Below are 23,072 nucleotides of genomic sequence, written 5' to 3'. Positions count from 1 at the left end.
ATTATTGATTGAGTCCATAAATTCGTATTTCTTCCATATTAGTTGTGTAATAGACATGTTTTCATTTTAAAAACAATTGTCTCGGAATATAAATTATGTTCAACATTTTTTCCATAATCTAAGCAAGCGAAAATACAAAGATTATTTTTTCAGTATTTAGTGCGCAAACTAGGAAATCTACTGCAGTATAATTATTGTAGTGTATTGAAGCATTCTTCTTTCACAAAACATTTACTATTTAACAATGCATAAAACTGAGCAAAGCACTATAAAAATTGAAAAAAAGCGAGCATAATGATATAACGTTAGCTATATACTTCAGCAAAAAGAAGAACAAATGCTGAGTATATTGATACAATATATTTATTTTAATAGCTGCATCTACTGAGCGACCTCTCTGCCTTTCTGTAACTAAATTTCTTCCTCCTTTTTCTCTCTACATCTATTGAGAAAAGGGTCAGCAATGTGACTTAAAGTACATGGTACGTATAGGGCCTAACCACTTCTCTAAAATAATCATATACAGCATTCATCTAACCGCTACAAGAACCCTTCGCCTAGTTAAAATTCCGACTTATCCGTGAGAACACGCGGATAAGCTATGGGAACACGCGGAACACGCTATGGGGGAGAAATGCAAAGACACCCGTGTACTTAGATTTAGTCGCACATTAAAGATTGCCAGGAGGGCGAAATTAATCCAGAGTTCCCCGGTACGGCGTGCCTCATAGTGAGATCGCAGTTTTGAAAAGTAAAACCCCATGAGACATTTTAAAAAGTCGGTCTGCACTGCATAATAGTAGTAGTTGGCATGAAGATGTTCTTAGACGTGATGAAAACATGTTCCTCAGTGCGCGGAAGTTATATAGCTGCAGTGGATCCTATGGCGGACGACGATGATATCAACGAAAGGTTACAGTGTCATGCTTTTTGCGATTAACGCAGGCAGCGTAAAAAGATATTCCCGAGACCTGCGCGTCAATTCAAAGTTGTTTTATAGCATCGAATAAGGGCAATACAAAACAAAAGCGATTATTGAATGCGGCGAGTTCACAAACGTATCAATAGTCCCTGTGCGCTAATACTATTAAATCAATAAAATGTCTACGATCTATCCGACCGCTCGCACATCTCACGGCGTCATCAAGGCACGCGCAGCGTTCTAAGCTCATTTTGCGTCGTCTCGTCCACCAGTTGGTCGTCGCGGTAGCCCCACCTTCCTCCGCAGGAGTAATCCATGTGCCATGCAAAAATGCAGTGGCTGCCAGTTGCGCTCCGACACCGTCGGCTTGAGAAGCAGGATCCACCCGCTGCTGTTGGATGCAGAGTATTCAGTTCCTGTTTGTAAGCCTAGTTTGCAGATCACGATGGCAGGACCGACTATGATGTCAACGAAGCACAGAATATACACGTGCAGAGTGCGTGCAAAGATCATCAGCCAGATTTGGCCCTACTCCATTTGGAGACGACGATAGGATGCCTGCAGGCCCGTTTTTTTCTGAATTGCCTTCCTTGCGGCTCCAAGCTTGTTTCCAAGATATCCCCGCGGTGGAGTCTCGTCTATTGAATTTTTTGGCGATAGTTGTGGTGTCTTGTGGCTTTTGTAGTTCTCTTCCGCCACTGATCGCTTCTCTCTCCAGTACTTGAGCAAGGCGTGAACTTTCTGGGGAGGGAAATCCCTCTTTGTCGGCACGCAGAAGTCGTCGTCTTCACCGTCGCCGCTATCGTTTTCGCAACACGGCTGGGACTCCTCCCATAGGACGAAGCTGAGCTCGGACGCACCCAACAGGAGGTACCGGTGTGTTTGCTCAGGTCGCGTGGGAGCATACACGCAGTTTTCTTCCGCGTACTCCACCGCTTCGTCGTTGAAGGGTGGCGTCACTGCATTGAACCTGTCGTGTTCATCCTGGCTGACGGCTGCTTCATATGGCTGTATTGCTGCGTTAAATGTTTCTCGTTGATCCAGGTTGACGTCTGCTGCATACGGATGTGTTACTACATTGAAGCTTTCATCCCGCACCCTGTATCCTGCCATCCTGCGAAGAAAAAGCTCGATGCTTTGCAGAATGAGCGGCAGCACAACTACGAGTGCGGCCAGGAACTTGCACGAGCTTCCGTGGCTGGTTGCGTGGAAGCTGTGAAGGCAAAGGTAGCTTCGTTGGAACCGCTGGTAAAGGAGCATGAGGTCTAGACTCTGCAGCATACGTGCACCCAGATCGCGAATCTCCTGATCCAGGACAGCAACCGTTGAAAGGGCTGCAACAACGCCGCCATTGCTCACTTGTCCAGCCTCTAAGGCTCGAATCCTGTGGGGTTCGCGCCCATCGAAATGCGACCGTGCGTGAAGGGAAGGGAACGACGACCAGTGATGCCTTTTCCGCATGTGGGCGCAGTGGAGCTCACCACAAGCTGCTGGTTGGTGGAAGTCACTGCGGGCGAAGCCTTGCAGAGAGTGTTTTGTAAGGGCCCCAGAGCTTGGGCCCTGGACTCGATGGGTCGAAAACTCCGTAGTCTGAAGCATGATAGTGCGCCCTTGAGTACGCCGGCGGTACGCTGACGCTGGTCGCCGTGCTTGTTGCTGCGGGAGGTGCCGCTGAGCCGACTTGAGAAGAAGTGTGCACAGCGGAAGCTGCTGCTCGCCGTCACTGGCAATGCAATCGACGAATGCGACCAACTGCATTACTGTAGCTTGTTGCACCGTCTCGGCTCGTCGGCGATACGCTGGCGGGGAGTGCCCACGCTGCCAACAACGCCGAGGTCGTCGACAGTCGCTCGGCAAAGGTAGTTGCACTGTAGATCCTTGCACAGAAGTTCCAGCTTCTTTGGGATTGTCTCAAAGACGCGTCCAATGTTCTCGTTCCTCGTGCATCTGTGCAATTGTTTCACCGACACGCACCCGTCTTCCGAGTGGTCGATGTTCAGGCGCTGTGGATCCTCTGGCCGTCGCGGTGTTGGTTTGTACTTGTATTGACCGCGTGCGATCCAAGGCAATTAGAAAGACTTTCTTGTCGGACTGGAATGGCTGCTGCTTGAAAATGGCGATTCAATGAACGTGTATCACCTGCACGAGGACACGCAGGAGCACTTCTTTCTCATCCAGGAACACAGCGTGATTAGCTCTGAAGAATTAAAGACAACGACAAATTTTCGTAAAATGCTTTGTCTGTTACTTTTATGGCATGCAGCTAGCACTTACTACGTGACTTTGCATATGTATATAACCTGGTCAGTGTAATAAAACATTAAGTGGCGATTCAGCGCTTGAGTTGAGTAAATTCTCTTTCCGTTGTCCGTTTCGTGCTGTTCGTTTACGAAGTTCTATAGTGTACTGATAACTATGGGAATTTCACAAGGGTGCACCTGTTTCTTCCTGACTAATAAAATATTTCTTTTGTTCTCCGCACGATAAAATATTTGGCAGAACCCAACTCACGATGGCTGTGGGTGGTAAAGCCATTTGATTTTGATCTAGAAACGAATAAGGATTAACACAGACATATCCATATCTACTTTTTTTGTAATTGCTATTTTGCGCCTTAAACTGTTTGTGGTCGTGTACAAACTAAAAGGACAACAGATATTACTAAGCTTTGTAGCTGTGTAGCTACAGATGCCTACTTTAGGCACGTTCAGCGTATCTATCTAGCTGCCTTGCCTTTTATGCCGACCCCGTGACCCAAGTTGTCTGCTAGCTTGGACAACTTGGTATTGCCTCGTGGTCGTGATGCCATCGTGATCGTTGAATGGCCGTCATTTTTGATTCGCCATCCGACTCTGGTCGTGTCTTAGACCTTGTGGGGACCCCTTTTGGGACCCCTGTCTCCTGTTCACGCGCGACTTGGGCCATTCGGCCGCACGATCGCTGGGGACACGCAGTTCCAAGACTTATTTTGGATAGCGTACATTCCCCGCGGCCGCGGGCGCCGGCGCGACGCGGAGCCTGCTGCTTGCGCGCGCGGCTCACGTTACGCCGTGCGCCGCGCGTAAGAACAGTGCCTGAGGAGCGGGCCCCTCTCGCCCTCTCTTCGGCTTCTCTCTCCTTCAGCATCGGAGGTGCGCGGGCGCTTTCGCCCGGACAGATTGACTTTCGGTGCTCTTGGCTGTCGGACGTGCGGACCCTCTTGGTCCCGCGCCCCTCTGAGCAAGGCGGCCCCCTTTTGTGTGGCGAACCTGCTCGGAAGAGCCAGCGTGGCGGAGCAGACTTCCCGGGGGCTTTCACCCGTAGTCTGCGACTGCCACCCCAGTGCCATATTCCTGTATTGTACTCGCATATTGTACAAAGCAGGGAATAAACCCCCATTCGTTGGTGCCACGGCTGGAGTCGTCTCTACGCCTTGCCGGTGAGTCAGCGAACCCGCCGCGGCGCCCCTTTGCGTGCGCTGCGGAGTGGGGACGAGCTACGTGTCTCCTTAGACCTTAGCTAGCCGGGTCCGGGCACGTTAGCCCGAAGCCCCACATATCTGGCGCCCAACTAGGTTTCGGCATGGCGTCGGAGCAGGCCCCTTTGCGGCCCCCGTCGCAGCCTGACTCCTTGGTTGCGGACCTTCTGTCGTTTGAGGTAGCGGACAATGCTGTAAGCTTCAGGGATGCTCTTCGTGGCAACCCCATGCTATCAGATACCAAGTGCGACCCCCTAGGGACGCCCATTGGTCGGTCCGTTCGCCCAGCGGCACCGTACGGTCCAAGCAGCGTGAGCCCTTTAACTGCTCAGCTGCTTCGGCGTTCTGCCGAGCAGGAGCCATCCCGCTCCGCCGGCTACTGCGATCCGCTATCCGGCCTCAGTTGGCCTGGAGGGCAACCTTTTCGCAGCACCGTCGGCCGGCCTCCCATAGGCCCGCACGACATTTCTCCGCCGTTCGCCGGTCCCTTAGGGCCACGAGCGGGCGCATCCCGGCAGGCACCCTGTGAGCCTCGCCCGGAACAATTGCCGCTGCACAACGCAGCCGCGCAGTTGCTATCATCGCTGATGGAAATGGCGCAATCTCAGGCTAGCGTCAGGCCTCCCGTGGTGGACCCTAGTCCCCCTAGGCCTGCCCTGCCGAGCAACTTCAAGGTACATATTCCGACGTACAGCGGTTACTCAGACCGCATGAGCGCTACGGAATACCTGGAGTCTCTATGCCAATACCAGAAAGCGATGAGGCTGGAAGACAGCGTGATTATAGGCACCATACTGCCTGTCTCGCTGACCGCCCAAGCTGCGCGGTGGTACCGCCTAGTCGGACAGCGCGCTCGTAGCATGGAGGAGTTTAGGACGCTGTTCAGCCATGAGTTCCTCCCTCCTGACTATGAGCGACGCATGCGGCGCGAGTTGGAGCTTCGAACCCAACACAAGGACGAATCTCTGCTCGAGTACGTGAGAGCCATGCAGGAGTTTTATCTCCTAGCAGAGCACTCGGCGTCGAACTCTGAGAAGGTGGAGCGGGTGATTCGGCAAGCCCATCCAACCTTTGCCGCTTACCTTCGAAACGGCCGGTTCCACGACCTGGACGATTTGGCCGCTGAAGCGAAGCGTATTCAGGGTGACATTCTGGCCGCGCGGGCCTACCGCCCGCCGCCGCCAGCGTCGTTGTCCCTTGAACCCCGGTGCGCTTGGAACGGTGGCAACGTGCTTACGCCCGCCCCTTTCCGGCTAACCGACGCAACGGCAGCCCCCGGAGACACGGAGCGAGGCGCGTGGGAGCTCTCTGACCGCGCTCTTGACCCGTACTCGTATGCCAGGCGGGCGAACACAGTCGCCCAGCCCGGCCGAGCACGAAACTGGGACCGCTGAAGCGGCCCGGCGGTGGAAACTGATACGAATGCCCACGCGGCGCAACAGAAACCACCGCCGGCGCGCAGCGCGCCGCGAGCAGCTCCGCCTGCACGCAGCGTCGTCTGCTACAAGTGCAATGAGACGGGCCACATTGCCCGGGAGTGCACAAACCGCCGCGCTACCGAAGGGCACAATCGCCCGACGGGAAACGGCGTGCGCCGCCGGTGACTCTGCCTTCGCCGGCGGTGCCTGAAACAAGGGGTTCCTTAGCCCCGATGGCGTGTAGGGTCGGAATTGATGACCCGTCGCCAGCCCCCTTCCTTGCGCTCACGATCGCTGGTCGAACGTTTGCAGCGCTACTGGACAGCGGCGCCACAGCCTCGCTGTTCGGGGAGGAAGTTTTGGCTCACTTACGCCGGCACTCAGTCCGGCTGCGAGCCTGCAACACCGCCTTCCATCTCGCGAGTGGTGCGGCTACCTCGTGTGGCTCGGCGAGATTGGTTGTGCGCTGGGAGGAGCGTGTACGCCGTCACAGGTTCGTGTACCTCCCTGGTCTGTCCGTACCCGTGATAGTAGGCCGAGACTTTCTGGCCCGCACTGGGATCGTGATAGACATTGCGAACAAAGGATACAGGGAGGGCCCTGGTGCGCCCCTGAAACCTTTTGCGCATTTCCCTGTCGCTTCGGTGGCACCTAGAGCCCCAGGCGCGACACCACGGCAGGAGGAGGGGCGAGTCCCGTTGACCCCCCAGACTCCGGCTGTCACAAAACCCGCTGTACGCGGCCCCTCGTCGGCCAGCGAAGCGGGCAGAGCTCGTTGCGAGACTCATTCTCCCGAGCCGAGCGCAGCGCTAGCGGATCGGATTTCATGTAATCCTACGATCGCAAGCGCGCGCGGCGAAACGAACCGCTCACTGCCGCCTTTGCCTGGCAGTTTGTCGGAACGTGAGAAGGCGCGCCTGTCATCGCTGCTGAACCAATTTCACGCGATGTTTACAGATCGGCCGGGACGCACCACTCTTGTGCGACACCGGATCGACACAGGCGACGCGCTACCGTGGAAATGCAATCCTAGGCCCGTGAGTGTGGCCAAAAGGAAAGCTATCGACCTCGCAATGGACGAAATGATCGAGACTGGCGTAATCCGCCGATCTAATAGTCCGTGGGGTTCTCCGGTAGTGCTGGTCCCGAAAAAAGACGGCTCCCCTCGTCTTTGCGTGGACTACCGCCGACTCAATGAAGTCACTCGGAAGGATGCTTACCCTATGCCGAGCATTGACTCAATCGTGGCGAGCCTAGGTGGTGCACATTATTTTACCACTCTAGATGCTAGCCGCGGTTACCTGCAAGTGCAGATGGAGCCAAGGGACGCGGAGAAAACCGCTTTCACCTCACATAGAGGCTTGTACGAGTTCACTCGCATGCCCTTTGGCTGCTCGGGCGCTGCAGCGACTTTCCAGAGATTGATGGACAGAGTTCTGGGAAGGGCAAAATGGCAATACGCCCTAGCCTACCTAGACGATATTGTCCTCTTCTCTCGCACCTTTGAGGAACACCTCCGCCACTTGGAGGACATCCTCGGAAGGCTGCACGCTGCCGGGATCACTCTGAACCCGAGGAAAGCTCAGATCGCAGAGACCCGTGTCTCACTGCTGGGCTTTACAATAGAGCGAGGCCGTGTTTTGCCGAGCGAGGACAAGGTCCGAGCTATCCTCGAGTACCCAACGCCGGCGAACATACAGGCCCTCAGACGCTTTTTGGGCATGGTGAATTACTACCGCCAATTTGTGCCCAACTGCGCCGCTCTACAGGCTCCCTTGACCTCGTTGTTGAGGAAGTCTACAAGCTGGAGCTGGGGTCCGGAGCAAGATGATGCCTTCAGGGCTCTCTCTAAAGCTCTGGTGGACACAGCCGAGCTGAAGCTGCCCGACCTGAACAGGGAGTTCGTAGTCCAAGCTGACGCGAGCGACCTGGGTATAGGTGCGGTGCTGCTCCAAGAACATGAGGACGTTCTTCGGCCAGTGGCCTTTGCCAGCCGGTCGTTGACGCCCGCAGAGCGTAACTATTCCGTGACCGAACGTGAGTGTCTAGCGATAGTGTTCGCTCTGCGTAAGTTCGATCACTACGTCGACGGAGTGCCTTTTGTGGTTGAAACGGATCACATGGCGCTCACCTGGCTGAAGCGCTTGCGCGAGCCCTCAGGCCGCCTCGCGCGCTGGGCATTGACGTTACAGCGCTACAACTTTGTTGTTCGCTATCGGAAGGGGAGCACAAACGTGGTGGCCGACGCCTTGTCGCGCGCCCCCGTTTCAGACCCGGACACCTTTTACCGGCACCCCTCCGCGACAACGCTTCTGAACGAAGCCGGAGCCCTTGTCTCCAATGGCACAGAAGGAGCGAGTTCAGGCGGCTGTGCGGCCTATAAGCCGCCGTCGCCGGGCGAAAGTGCGTACCTGCTGGACCCTGTAACGTCCATGGGTATCACGTACAGCAGACGGGAGCTGCTGGAAGCTCAGCGGAAAGACCCATTTTGTCAGCAAATCGCTGACGAGCTCGAAAAAGAGCACAGCTCCGAGAGGGAGCGAGGCGGCAACGCCGATGGGCGCAAATTGACAGCTGGTATTGCTGTTGGCGCCGGGTGCGACGCAGCTGGTATTGCTGCAGGCACGTTGGATTCGTATCTGCTGGATGCTGATGGAGTGCTCCTGCGCTATCTCCCATCTGAAGAGGCTCCTAATGAGTCCTTTAAGGTGGTGATCCCCCGCAGTCTACGGAGGGCCACGTTGAGCTATTTCCATGACTCGCGGTTGGCCGGACACGCGAGTGGCCGTAAGACTTATTTTAAGTTGTGCCGCTCCGCAACCTGGCCAGGCATGAAGCGTGATGTACTTCATTACTCTCGCTCGTGCCGCGTGTGTCAAAGTGTGAAGCCCCGTGGGGGCAAACCCCCCGGCCTCATGCAGCCGATCGACAGCCAGCTACCCTGGCAAATCGCGGCCTGTGACGTTATGGGACCTTTCCCAAGAAGCCGGCAAGGTCACACATTCCTGCTGGCCGTCACAGATCATTTCACGAAGTGGGTGGAACTTTTTCCCCTTCGGAAGCTAACGGCACGCGTCATATGGGACAAGTTGCTCGAGGTATTCACCCGCTTTGGCTTTCCGGCGGAGTTGATCACTGACAACGCGTCCTATTTCACGGCCAAGGTGTTCGTCGATGTCTGTGCAGCCTTTGGCATAAAACACCGCAAAACAACGACTTATCACCCTCAGGCCAATCCCACCGAGCGGATGAACCGAAATGTGAAGCCCTTGCTCGCGGCCTTTGCCCAGCAACACAGGGACTGGGACGCCTGTCTCCGCGAGATAGGTTTCTCTTTGCGCACATCGGTGAACCGTTCGACTGGGTACACGCCCGCTTTCCTCAACTTCGGGAGAGAGCTGCCAAACCCTATGGATCGCGTTCTGCGAACCGGCAGCGGGGCGAGCGCCGTTGCGTCGGGTCTCTCCGACTACGCGGTGCAAGTGCGCGCTAGGATGAGCGAGGCCCTTTCGCATGCCCGCACCAACCTGGCGAAAGCACGCGCTGGACAAAAAGCCCAATACGACCGGTCGCATAGAGAGGTACATTATCAAGTAGGTGACCTTGTCCTCAGGCGCAATCATGTGCTGAGTGACGCAACAAAGGGCATCTCAGCCTCTCTGTCGGCCAAGTGGTCGGGCCCATACCGAGTGGAGACCAAAATGTCCCCTCTTGTGTGTAAGCTGGTGGACTCAAACGGTAGACCATCCGGCGGTCCAGTGAACGTTTCTGACCTCAAACCTTTCGTTGCCAGAAGCAGCAACTGGGAAGAGGAAGAGACACAGCAAGCGCAACCGAGCAAGACGGCGGATCTCAATCCGCGCACTCGCCGGTATAACTTGCGAAAACGCTCGTAGTCGCCGCTTCTCGCTGGCAGGCAGAGGGACCTTATTCCCCGCCGAGCTGGCAAGCGGAGAGGTGTGACTATAGCGTGAATGCACGCGTTAAAGCGGAAAAAAGGCACTCATTAGCCGAATAAGACGCTTTTTCGTAGTGCGCAGCTTCTGCTGAGGGCCGTGGTGAACCAAAGTGATCCGTGAGCCCGCCGGCGTAAGCTGTGAAAGCCGACCTAGCCGTTGCCTTACTGCTCGCGCCTGGTGAACTTTATCCTCCAGCGGCGCTCGAGTGCCATGAAAGGCACGGTTAGCGTTTCAGCGCTGGCCGGAGGGATGCATGAGGCTACCATAAGCCCAATATGCCGCTTTCCGTGGGCCTCCTCCTTCCCTCTGGCAGCCGCCTGCAAAGGCGAATGCGCCAGAGCGATGCGTGATTGGCAAGCTGACGGATGCAGTGTGAGCTTCGCGATCTGTGTGTGAACATTGTCAGCGAGGGTGAGATTTGCTTGTAGTGTTATTATAATCGGAGTGCGGATTAGTTGTGTGAAGTGTTGATTATCAGTGTGGTGCCAGACGGACGCCAACAATGAAGCCGTCGCAACACGCCTCGAGGACGACGACCGACTCGCCCAGGTCTCACGGGAGCCGTCGCCGCCGCCGCGGGCGCCTCCAGTCGCAAGCCGTTCGAGAGGCCACTGCGGTCGCACTCGCTCCTGAGACCACAGTACGACCCGTGGTGCAAGCTGGCGCTGTTACCACCTCCGCATCCTTCCAGGGGCGGTCGCTGCCGGTGTCTCCACAGCCAGCTGCCCGCTTGCCTCCACGCCGCCATGTCGCTACCTGGGCCTTCCAATCCGGTTCCGAAGCACCACTTTGCTTCGTGTCGACGAAACGGTGGAAGGAGCAAAGAAAGGTGGAGAACCACATGAGCGGGCGAGAGATACCACGCATTTTCCGCGGCCGCACGCTATCAGCCATGGTCGAAGCCTCGGGTGGAGCCGTCATGGCCTCGGACCCTTCGGCAGTGTACTGCGGCGTGTGCGGTGTGCTGAGGCTGTGTGCTGCCCATGACTCCAGCGCGGTGCACAAGCTTCACGTGAAGGGGACGGAGCCAGCTGCCGAGGAGCCCGGGACGGATCCAGCCCCACAGGTGCTGCAGAACACGGACCCGGACGTCAACCCGGCCCTGCTGCGTTCCGTTGTCGGCGCTCTCGCTTCGGACCCTGTGTTCGCGGCGACCATCGCGGCAGCTGTGCAGCAGGCGACGGCACTGGTGCCCCTCCACAACTCCGTCCTTTCTCCGGAAGCCGGAAGCACCGACCCTGCGAGCGAGACTCTCGACTTCGATATTTTCGCTTGAGAAAATAAAACAGGTCAGACGTCAGCTTTGCCATTGATTCCGGTCGGCTCCCTCATGGGCCGGCCCGAGTCTTCAGGAGGGGGGGGATGTGGGGACCCCTTTTGGGACCCCTGTCTCCTGTTCACGCGCGACTTGGGCCATTCGGCCGCACGATCGCTGGGGACACGCAGTTCCAAGACTTATTTTGGATAGCGTACATTCCCCGCGGCCGCGGGCGCCGGCGCGACGCGGAGCCTGCTGCTTGCGCGCGCGGCTCACGTTACGCCGTGCGCCGCGCGTAAGAACAGTGCCTGAGGAGCGGGCCCCTCTCGCCCTCTCTTCGGCTTCTCTCTCCTTCAGCATCGGAGGTGCGCGGGCGCTTTCGCCCGGACAGATTGACTTTCGGTGCTCTTGGCTGTCGGACGTGCGGACCCTCTTGGTCCCGCGCCCCTCTGAGCAAGGCGGCCCCCTTTTGTGTGGCGAACCTGCTCGGAAGAGCCAGCGTGGCGGAGCAGACTTCCCGGGGGCTTTCACCCGTAGTCTGCGACTGCCACCCCAGTGCCATATTCCTGTATTGTACTCGCATATTGTACAAAGCAGGGAATAAACCCCCATTCGTTGGTGCCACGGCTGGAGTCGTCTCTACGCCTTGCCGGTGAGTCAGCGAACCCGCCGCGGCGCCCCTTTGCGTGCGCTGCGGAGTGGGGACGAGCTACGTGTCTCCTTAGACCTTAGCTAGCCGGGTCCGGGCACGTTAGCCCGAAGCCCCACAACCTCACGCCGTCAACGTCACACTGTCCTCATGCATTAATTGTTGTACCATGGTCTGGATGCCGTCGTTGTCGATCCACATCTTCCTCTTTCTGATCGTATGTTCAGTTCATTCAGTTCATATCGTCCCCATTACAGCTTCATCGTCCGGTTATCTTCATAGCATCCTCGGTACTCAATCGTCATCATTGCGTCGTCGTCATGCAGTCATCGTCATGGCATCGTGTCAATGCTAGACGTTGAGAAGCGTCATAGCAAATTGGCCGCCTAAGGCCGCCTTATTGGCCGCCTAAAGCAAATTGGTCATAGCCTAAGGAATGGAAGTCTCTGAATGACCAACGAGTACGGATCCTAAGTAAAGGTGTCTTCAGCAATGCGGTGGTTAGCTACATTGCTTGAATGTTAATAAAAAGAATCGACAAGCACCGAGAGATGGGATCTGCTGGAATCTTGTCAGAATCTTTTTTTTTTTTTAATGCGAGGATAAATGCCTCAGGGCATACAAGGGTATGGGATAGGGGTGAATAAGGATGATTAAATGAATGAAAAAAGATTTGCTGACTTAATGAAGTCCAAGAGGGATCGATAATGCGGTCCCTGCGTCCAAGCAGAGTAATGGCTCAGATTATGCGGCGAGAGTCCCGCTGCTGCGAGGTGCCGGAGCCTCGTCGGTTTCAGTGCAGGGCAAACCCACAGCAGGTGGTGGATGTCGGCTTCAACATTTCGCGACTTGCAGAGTGGACACTCAGGACGAGGATATAGCGGGCGAAAGTGCGGCCACTTCCTAGTTACGGCAGGAGTGAGGGCTACCCCGACCCGGATCCTCCGAAGCGCAACCTCCTCTGCACGGGTAAGACCGCGGGGGAGGTTTACCGCACACGGAGGTATGAGAGCACGTGTGCGGCGCCGGAGGTGCTCCTTTCTTGTTAAAAGGAGGGTGGCATCGTCTAGGTGAAAGAGTTGAGGCAGTGACGATGGGGAGGGCGCTAGACGGGTCGCAGAATCCGCACGGCTTTGGAAACCTAGAAGGTCGCGTGGGATCCACTCGACAGATATTGGCTGCGGGATGCGTGCCGCCAGAAGATGGATTCGTTGGCATATGTCAGGGCTGCGACTGACGCGACGCAGAAGCCGCGTCGCCTGGAGGGCATCAGTGCGGATGACGATGCGGGCCGTGGGGACCATGGGAAAGGCGGCCACAGAGCACAACGCTTCTCGGACAGCAAGGAGCTCAGCACAAAAGGAGGAAGGAGGTTCTTGGACTTGAAACCGGGTCGTCTTATTAAGGGCAGGTGCGCATGGGCAATAAATTGCAGTGGTTGTTTCACAGCCCTGAATGCTTGCATCAACGTAAAGGACGATGGAGCCAAGCGGCAGGTGGGCATCTTGAGCTACAATTCGGTCACGAAGCGACGCCGCCGCGTGAGTTGATGTCGGGCGATGTATATCAGTTGGCTTGTTATCACTCAGCTGTACAAAACTCCAGGGAGGAAGAACTGGCGATGGTGGTGGTAGAAGCGAGTTCGAGAAAGCGTAAGCCCTGAGAGCACACGGTGCGTGTGAAAGGCTGGTCTTAAGCTTGCGAGCATCACGTCGCTGCTGCACCAGCTCATCTAGTGTGTTGAGTTGTGCATTTTCTTGGAGAGCCACGATCGGGGTGATGCGGGGAAGGCAAGTGATGACCCTCATTGCCTCGCGATTAACAACCTCAAGGCGATCCCATTGTGCCCTTGTCAAACGCTGGAATTGGGCTTGATAAATAAGGCGTGGTTGCACTACCGCCTTCACCAATTGTCGCGCAACATATGAGCGGGCGCCGCCCATTTTAGGAGCAATGCGCCTAATCAGACCCAACGTCTGAATTGCCTGCTTTTTAGCGCTGGAGAGCCTTAAGCAGTTCCGGTTCCCGACTCGTGTACCAACAGACCCAGAATTTTTATAGTTGAACATTGTTGAAGAGGGGTTCCGGATAGATGAAGACGAATGGGTGTTGCAGAGAGTTTGCGCCGGCCCCAGCGATTGGCGACTGACATGTAAGCAGATTTGCTGACGGAAAGCCTAAGGCCGACCGAAGAGGCATAAGTCGCCGTGACATCTAAAGCTGATTGAAGGGCAGCGGCTTGAGTCTGCAGGTCATGATGAGTGCTCCATACCGTGATGTCATCAGCGTACAACAAGAACTTTATGTCGGGTACATCGTGCAAGCGCCATGCAAGCGGGATGAAAGCAATATTGAATAATGTGGGTGATAATACAGATCCCTGGGGTACGCCACGAAGAGGGACAAATGAGCCGACGGCGTCACCACTGAGGCGAATTGCAAAATGGCGGTCTTCGAGGAAAGATTTGACAAAATTCCGTACTCTAGGGGGAAAATGCAGCAAGTCAATTGAAGCCAAGATGGCAGCATGACTGATGTTATCATATGCCTTTTCGACGTCCATAGCGAGGACAGTACGGACACTGTGGCTACGAGTTGACGATAAAACCGAGGATGCCAAGACAGCCAGCCCATCTTCAGTACCTATGGATGGACGGAAGCCAATTTGAGCAGGGTGGTAGAAACCATGGTGCTCTAGCCACCACGACATACGTGTGGCTAGCATTTTCTCAGCAAGCTTGCACAACGTTGACGTTAGGGAAATGGGTCGGAAGTTGCCAAGGTCAGTCGGCGGCTTGCTTGGTTTCGGAATCGGGATCACAATAGCTGACTTCCAGCCTTGAGGGACAACGCCATCGAGCCATACCTTGTTAATGGTGTCGAGGAGTTGAGGCAGCACAGCGGAACTCAGGTTCTTGTAGGCCTCATAAGTAACAGAGTCTGGACCTGGTGCTGTCTTGCGACTGGTACCATCTATCGCTGCAAGCAACTCAGGCATGGTGAAAGAGCTTGCAATCCCCTCGGAGTATGCTGTAGATGGTAACCTGTCGATATGTGTTGGAATGCCTGCCAAGGGAGCACCATTGGCTGTTTGAGGCAACACGTCGTACTGCGGGAAAAACTTCCGGGCTGCTTCTCTGGCGAAATCATCCGGCGACAAGCCAGCAGCGAAGCAGGCTGTGGCTGCCGCGTCTGGACGGCGGCCACCGTGTTCCATGGCACGGAAGGTCCGCCAGAGAGAAGCATTCGATGTCTTGGATGAAAACCGCTCACACCACGTATGCCAGTGTCTCCGCGAGAGGTCGCGTTCATATCTGCGGGCCTTAGCAGTAAGGAAATTCAGTCTTGTACGTGCTTGTGCAGAAGTGGGGTCGCGGGATGCTGCCAGCTCAGCTTGTCTGCGAGCAGCCCACAAGTTGAGCAGGCCGATATCCGGTGCCGGTCGATCGACGTCTACCCAGCTGATGGTTGTAGCTTCATTGAGCGCGCTTTGTATGCGGTCAACAAGTAGTGGTGACGAGTCCACAGAGGCATCTTGGAGAACGGTGCGAAATTTGTCCCAGTTGACCACAGAACACTTGCGGCGCAATCGGCGGGCCTGCGACGGATGAAGGCCGATGATGATAGGGTGGTGGTCACTACCCCAGCAGTCGGGCTCCAGGTGCCAAGTGGGAGTGCCGGGACCCGACCACCACGTAAGATCCGGTGCGTATGTTGTACGTCGAGATTGAGGCACAGCTCGCGTTGCTGAATTGGGATGGTTCAGTAGTACAAACAACGCATCCGCGAAGGCGTCCCGCACACGCCTACCTCGAGGGCTAGAAGTAGGGTACCCCCAATCTGGGTGAGGGGTGTTGAAATCACCACCAACTGAAATAGGACACGCTGGGTATTGGCGACGGACATTCACTAACCAGCCCAGATTAATTCTTGAAGAGCCGCCGGCTGGTCTTACGTAGTATGACACTACCACAACAGTTGCCTTGGGTAACTTCACAGCTACTGCCACTACCTCCTGATATGAGTTACACCAGTTGTCAAGAGAAAGGCAGACCTGAGGATAGCGCGTATCAACATACACTGCCGCCTTTCCTGGAGGGGCAGCTGTGTGCACGCGACGGTCACTCATCGAAGGAGACACGTATCCACTGAAGCCCGGAATGGCAGGCAAGGCGTTGGTCTCCTGTAGTAACAGGGCCCACACCTGCAGCTTGTTCATAAGTAGACGGGATTTAAGCTCCCCCACTTTCGTGGAGAGCCCTCGACAGTTCCATTGAAGCACGCCACAAACACCTGTGCCCGCCATTTTGATTACGAGTCCAGACGTTGCAAAAGCACAGATGTCAGGTTGGATAACTGGCTGACCATGAACCGCAAAAGGGATGTTGTAGAGTTATCCGGCAACGGAGCTGAAGATCTGGTAGACTCTGCGACCGATACAGCAGGGCGTGACAGAGACGATGATGCAGCGGAATCGATACTTGTAGCGGTGTGAGATTCCACTGCACGTCGCCGACGCGCAAGTAGTTCACGGTGCTGTCGGAGCTTGGTTACCTCCGCTAAAAGGCGGGCAATTTGATTGTCAACTGCTGCCATATCATCACGCGGATGTTCCGGCCCGCTTTGCTTCTGTATAACCAGCGGGCGACGGCGGTCTTTGCGAACTTTGTCACTGTAAGTCTGTTGGGAATGGGGTGCAGGCGGTTCGGGCTCGGAAAGCTCTGGCCAGTCGTCGTCATCCCACTGGAGCGCCGCAAACCTGTTAGATGTCAGCACTGGTTGTGTTGCAGCATGCTGAGGCCATTGCTTAGGAATCCCGCGACGAACCTTCTGAGTGGCCTTTTGCTTTGTGGGACAAGTTGGAGAAGTGATCTCGTGGTCGTCGGTCTTGCAGAGTCCACATCGATAAGACACTGCGCCAGCTAATACAGCTTCATCTGGCGCTGTAAATGGACAGGATCGGCGCATGTGGCCAGGTCGGAAACATTTGTAACAATAGACGACACTGGGTTTATATGGCCGAGGTCGTAGAATGCAGCCATAGTAGTACAGGCGGGCTGGGATAGTTGGTGGGCCCTGCAAGGTGACGATGCAAGAGCGCCCCTTTCCCATGTAACGCGCTTGAATGACACGGTGAGTAGGACAGTAGAGCTCACGCTGGAGAGCAGTGTGGTCCTCGCCAACGTCAACGTTGTAAACGACACAGCGCTGTAGATCCGAGCCCTCTACCAGGTACACCTGGACCGGCACGGTGACCTCACTCGTTATCGAGAGACGTTGAAGCGTTTGCAAACGCTCGACAGCAGCCAATGTCGGGAGTCACACAGCGATGGTATTTGACTTCTTCCGGGCCGTGAAGCCACGGAAGCCTGTGGTGCCAAGACAAGCGTCTAGGTTCGCCTGAATAATCCTGTTCGGAATCTCCGTGAGGCTTGTGGGGGCCAGAGCTTTAATGGTTGCTTTATAGCAAACCGAGCCCGGTGTCGACACAACTGGGTGGTCAGTCGTTAGACAGGAACGCTTGCCTTGGGAGCCGCTGTTGGCCGAACACGAATCTGGTGCAGATTGCTCCGAAGGACGCTTCTGAGAACCACGGGGGGCCGACGGCACAGATGGTAGCGCAGAAGACATGTCCATAGGAGTAGTCGTTTCGGCATGCACAACAACTGGAGTCCCATTCCCGATCGGTGTCTGGGAAGCCATCACCGGGCTCCGCACTGAGGGCAGATAACTCACGGTCTGATGTGCATTTTGGGAAGGCGATGGGTGGGCTGTAGCCGAAGGAATTGCAGCAGGAACCAGGAGCTGGGATCCAGGCTCAGGGGTCAATTGTGCGGCCGGTAACGCCGTCGTGACGAGCGGCGCCGGCGAATCTACCGCCGTCAGCGCGTCACCGGAGGCCTAGTCCCAGTGTACAACTCAGCTGCAGGGCCGATGGAGTGACATTCGCTGAATGTCAAAAAACCGGACTGCGCATGAGCGTCCGGGGCGTCCTCAGATGTCTTGGGGTCCAATCTCTTGATGTATGGAACGTATTTACGCGGAAGGCGAGATTTTTCACAGGAGCGGTGAGCAGCCACCTTAGCAGGGAAACTTCGTCGTCGTTCACTCCTTGTCAGAATCAGTAGTGGTTTGTCATTCTGGCGGTTGCATTCTTTCCGCTGTATGGGACATACACTACATCAGCTGTCGGCCCACTTTGCAATAACACTCGCTCAAAGTTGGCCATGACAAAGGGTCGGCCATGACCACGACGACATTACGACGGCTGTATGACGACGACGCCATGACGATGATGCAATGACGTCTATGGAAAGAGGAAGATAGTAGACGATGACGTTATGAAGACAATGGGATGACGATTCTGAAATTGACTATGGTTATAATGACGATAGCGGGACGAGCATGGCAAGGGGACAATGGCATGTCGACGACTGTATGACCAATGCATGACGACGAAGGCGTGACGACGATGATATGAAGAGAATCGGATCATCATCATCATCAGCCTGGTTGCGCCCACTGCAGGGCAAAGGCCTCTCCCATGCTTCTCCAACAACCCCGGTCATGTACTAATTGTGGCCATGCCGTGCCTGCAAACTTCTTAATCTCATCCGCCCACCTAACTTTCTGCCGCCCCCTGCTACGCTTCCCTTCCCTTGGGATCCAGTCCGTAACCCTTAATGACCATCGGTTATCTTCCCTCCTCATTACATGTCCTGCCCATGCCCATTTCTTTTTCTTGATTTCAACTAAGATGTCATTAACTCGCGTTTGTTCCCTCACCCAATCTGCTCTTTTCTTATCCCTTAACGTTACACCTATCATTCTTCTTTCCATAGCTCGTTGTGTCGTCCTCAATTTGAGTAGAACCCTTTTCGTAAGCCTCCAGGTTTCTGCCCCGTAGGTGAGTACTGGTAAGACACAGCTATTATATACTTTTCTCTTGAGGGATAATGGCAACCTGCTGTTCATGATTTGGGAATGCCTGCCAAACGCACCCCAGCCCATTCTTATTCTTCTGATTATTTCCGTCTCATGATCCGGATCCGCCGTCACTACCTGCCCTAAGTAGATGTATTCCCTTACGACTTCCAGTGCCTCGCTGCCTATTGTAAATTGCTGTTCTCTCCCGAGACTGTTAAGCATTACTTTAGTTTTCTGCAGATTAATTTTTAGACCCACTCTTCTGCTTTGCCTCTCCAGGTCAGTGAGCATGCATTGCAATTGGTCCCCTGAGTTACTAAGCAAGGCAATATCATCAGCGAATCGCAAGTTACTAAGGTATTCTCCATTAACTTTTATCCCCAATTCTTCCCAATCCAGGTCTCTGAATACTTCATGTAAACACGCTGTGAATAGCATTGGAGATATCGTATCTCCCTGCCTGACGCCTTTCTTTATTGGGATTTTGTTGCTTGCTTTATGGAGGACTACGGTGGCTGTGGAGCCGCTATAGATATCTTCCAGTATTTTTACATATGGCTCATCTGCACCCTGATTCCTTAATGCCTCCATGACTGCTGAGGTTTCGACTGAATCAAACGCTTTCTCGTAATCAATGAAAGCTATATATAAGGGTTGGTTATATTCTGCACAATTCTCTATCACTTGATTGATAGTGTGAATATGGTCTATTGTTGAGTAGCCTTTACGGAATCCTGCCTGGTCCTTTGGTTGACAGAAGTCTAAGGTGTTCCTGATTCTATTTGCAATTACCTTAGTAAATACTTTGTAGGCAACGGACAGTAAGCTGATCGGTCTATAATTTTTCAAGTCTTTGGCGTCCCCTTTCTTATGGATTAGGATTATGTTAGCGTTCTTCCATGATTCCGGTACGCTCGAGGTCATGAGGCATTGCGTATACAGGGTGGCCAGTTTCTCTAGAACAATCTGTCCACCATCCTTCAACAAATGTGCTGTTACCTGATCCTCCCCAGCTGCCTTCCCCCTTTGCATATCTCCTAAGGCTTTCTTTACTTCTTCCGGTGTTACCTTCGAGATTTCGAATTCCTCTAGACTATTTTCTCTTCCATTATCGTCGTGGGTGCCACTGGTACTGTATAAATCTCTATAGAACTCCTCAGCCACTTGAACTATCTCATCCATATTCGTAATGATATTGCCGGCTTTGTCTCTTAACGCATACATCTGATTCTTGCCAATTCCTAGTTTCTTCTTCACTGTTTTTAGGCTTCCTCCATTCCAAATCGGATGGCTAAGCTCAAATTGCGATGGTATCACGGCGACAGTGTGACAACGAATGCGTGATGACGATTGTAGATGACTATGCAATCACGACGATGACATGACAAAGGCGCATAATCACGTTTGAATAGTCAGAGAAGAAGCCGAAGGGAGCGGATGCACTTCACGCCGGCTCTGTCTTTCGTAAATGATTTCGCAGTGTTTATGCAAAATATCTCTGTAATATTGCACCATCATCTCCCGCAAGTTATCCTGACTCTACCGATATTCGTCTTCAAGGTGGGAACTGCATTTTCACCGCTTTATTGGACCATTTCTGCCGAGCCGCTGCACCGCCGAGCTAAGCTTACTGCTAAGCTTAGGGCTCCGGCCGCTACGTGAGCCGCAGTTACGGCTGCGCGTCAACTTTCTTCAAGCCGCCATGGAATTACAAGTTGCAGGAACTGACATCTCACCCACCGAGATTTCCGAAGAAGCAGGATGGTGCACCATTGGCCCGCGTGAACGACTTTCTCCATGGGGCAAGCGCGCTAACCCTAACATTGCATCAGCCTCCCAAACCGGCGTTGGAGACACCAACAAGGCGCAGCGAGGCCCGCGCGCTCACAAGCAGCAAGTTCTGAAGGCAGGGAAGATGCCCACTCTTCCACGTGATCACCACAAAGTAGTTATGAGGCCACGGGGCGGCTTGAACGTTGCAAAAGTCGGGGTCGTCCGCCTCGCTTCGGCCCTATATAGGGCGGCAAACGTATCTCCACAAGACGCCACGGAAGACATTGTCTGCCCAAATATTCAGCAAAATATCATCGTTGTGAGTACCCCTCACTCTCCCAATGCAGAACGGTACCGCCGACTCGACAGCTTTGAGGTCGACGGACACAAGTTCGAGATACGGGCATATGAAACTGCGCCCGACTATACAGTCAAGGGAGTCGTCCGAAGCATTCCTCTCGAAGAAGACGCGAAAGACATTCACCTCAATATCGTCAACAAGAGGAACCCGAGTGCCTTAGCGGCCAAAAGACTCAGCAAGACCACGTCGGTCATCATCGCCTTCGATGGTGGCCGAGTACCAACGTGGGTGTACTACGGGGGTGCTATGCTCAGGTGTACCTTGTACAGAAAGCAGATTGACATGTGCCACCAGTGCGGACGCGTCGGCCATCGCATGGACGTCTGCCCGAACCCCCAAGACCGTGTGTGTAGAGGCTGCGGAGCCTCGAACCCAGACCCCAATCACACATGCACGCCAAGGTGTCACCTTTGTGGGCGCATCCCACTGCGGACAAGGCCTGCAAGGCTCGATTCAAGACCCCCTATCTTGTTAGGAAACGACGCGGCGACCGACAGAGGGCAGCTGCGGAGGCCACCCTCGAGCTACAGCAACAGACCTACGACCAACATTTCCCACCTGCCTCCCGCTCCCGCTCTCGAGGCCGGGCCCGGTCTCGCTCGGTTGCGGGGTCTCCATCCCGCCGGCAGAGCAGGTCTCGGAGCCGGGCGCGCAGCAAAACTCCCAGGGCGAGCCGTAGCCGTTCGAGCTCTCGGCGTCCGAAGCAAGCCGGCCAGCAAGATTCGGACCTACCTGACAAGGTGAGCTGGGCAGATGCGGTTAAGGGCTCGCTGAGACGCAAGGCTCAGGGAGCTACTGCCTCGACTCCAATACTGCCTACTGCCTCAGAACCCAATAATAAGAGGGACCCCAGGGATGTGGCATTAGAAGAAATGCAGCGCGAAAATGCACAATTACGTACGGTCGTGCTACAATTAACCCAAGAAATTCGAGAGATTAAACAGTCCATGGCGCAGCCATCTATACCTAAACCTCCTTTAGTCCCGACTCCCGTCACGAACGGTAACGACAGTGCGGCGCCGCCCACAAAGAAACGCGCGGCGGCCAGTTCCGAGTCTCAACAGCTCGAGAACCTCGAATCAGCAGTAAGTGATTGGCGCAAAGCACATGTCACGATAAATGACTGGCGGAAAGAACAAGAAGAAATGAGGAAGCTGCTTTCAGAAATTCAAACCGGGATCCGCAACATCGGCGTTGCGGTCAATAACCTCACTGCTCGAACAGACAGGGTTGAAGTCCATATAGACAAGATCGAGACTCACATAGGCCTTCGCCCAGGCGTGGAAATGATGCCCACCATGGGCCCTACAGTCATTCACCCTAGCCCTATTTCAGGTAACGCACAAGTACAGCACCACGATGGCCAGCCCCACTAACGAGCTCGTGGTGTGGCAGTGGAACTGTCGGGGCTTCAATAAGAAGCAACCACTGCTGCAACAATACATCCGACACGCGCAACCCAAACCCGACATCATAATGATACAAGAAACAGTAGGTACCGTACCAAAGCTTCCAGGTTACACTGCGCATGCCTCGCCGATTCCCGTTGATCGCGGACTTGCAATTTTAATTCGGAAAGGGACAGTAGCGCAAGAACACAGCGTAAGCGGCACACATGCGGAAAACATGCTTGTAGAGCTCCTTCCCAATAGAACACGCAACCATAGTGTATTTCTCCTCAACGTATATAGTAATCCGGCTCACTCACGGGCTCGTTTCCTCTCTCTGTTCCGAGGGGCGCTTGCCTTGGCGGGCGCAAACCCGTTTCTGATCGGGGGAGATTTTAACGCCCCGAACGAGGCCTGGGGCTATGGCTACACTACCGCCAAAGGTCGACGCCTGTGGCAGGACCTACATGATGCCGAGTTAACTCTTATTACCGATCCCACGGCGCCGACCCGCACGGGCACCTCTACTGCACGGGACACGACACCAGACCTGACGGCGGTCCGTAACATACCTCAAGCAATGTGGCGCAATACCTTTGAAGATCTCGGTAGTGACCACATGATCATAGAAACACGAATTCCTCAAGCGGGTACACCCCCTTTTCCTAAGCTATTCAAATGGACGGACTGGGACAAATTCCGAAAGCAGCGAGCTGAACAGAGAGGTGAGGAGAACATCGATGACATCGAGGCATGGATGGAGACGCTCAACGACGACATGAACAAGGCGACGCAGACGCTCGCACCCGAAGTCCAGGTTGACAAGATCGACAGCCGACTAGCCCACCTCTGGGAAGCCAAGACGTCACTGACCGCAAGATGGAAAAAGCAAAGGCACAACCGAAAGCTTCGTAAGAAGATCGCACATATCAATCGCCAGCTGGAAGAACATTGCCGGAC

General features: G+C 54.7%; 1 protein-coding gene across 3 annotated transcripts; it reads right to left on the bottom strand.

Moving 5' to 3' along the window:
• Positions 1-978: 978 nt before the first annotated feature.
• Positions 979-15,787, bottom strand: LOC135896227 (uncharacterized). 3 transcript variants are annotated; one of them, XM_070532899.1, is made up of 2 exons: positions 15,743-15,787; positions 979-3,119 (listed from the first exon to the last, which is right to left on the bottom strand). In XM_070532899.1, the coding sequence occupies exon 2, from the start codon at positions 2,678-2,680 to the stop codon at positions 1,451-1,453; it is 1,230 nt and encodes a 409-aa protein (XP_070389000.1). In that variant the 5' UTR covers positions 2,681-3,119; positions 15,743-15,787; the 3' UTR covers positions 979-1,450. The 3 variants fall into 3 exon arrangements, with proteins under 3 accessions (XP_070389000.1, XP_070389003.1, XP_065280660.1); XM_070532902.1 differs by having other exon boundaries at positions 979-3,061; positions 15,743-15,766; XM_065424588.2 differs by lacking the exon at positions 15,743-15,787 and adding an exon at positions 5,462-5,747 and having other exon boundaries at positions 979-3,061.
• Between the last annotated feature and the right edge of the window lie 7,285 nt (positions 15,788-23,072).

This window comes from Dermacentor albipictus, chromosome 1 (assembly GCF_038994185.2).
Source record: "Dermacentor albipictus isolate Rhodes 1998 colony chromosome 1, USDA_Dalb.pri_finalv2, whole genome shotgun sequence".
NCBI classification, from domain to species: domain Eukaryota; kingdom Metazoa; phylum Arthropoda; class Arachnida; order Ixodida; family Ixodidae; genus Dermacentor; species Dermacentor albipictus.
Note: the sequence above shows the minus strand (reverse complement) of the source record. Positions and strands in the feature narration are given on the sequence as shown.

Coding starts and splice junctions, on each gene's coding strand:
- LOC135896227 (XM_070532899.1), bottom strand. CDS start 2,680: ATGCAGTTGGTCGCATTCGTCGATTGCATTGCCAGTGACGGCGAGCAG.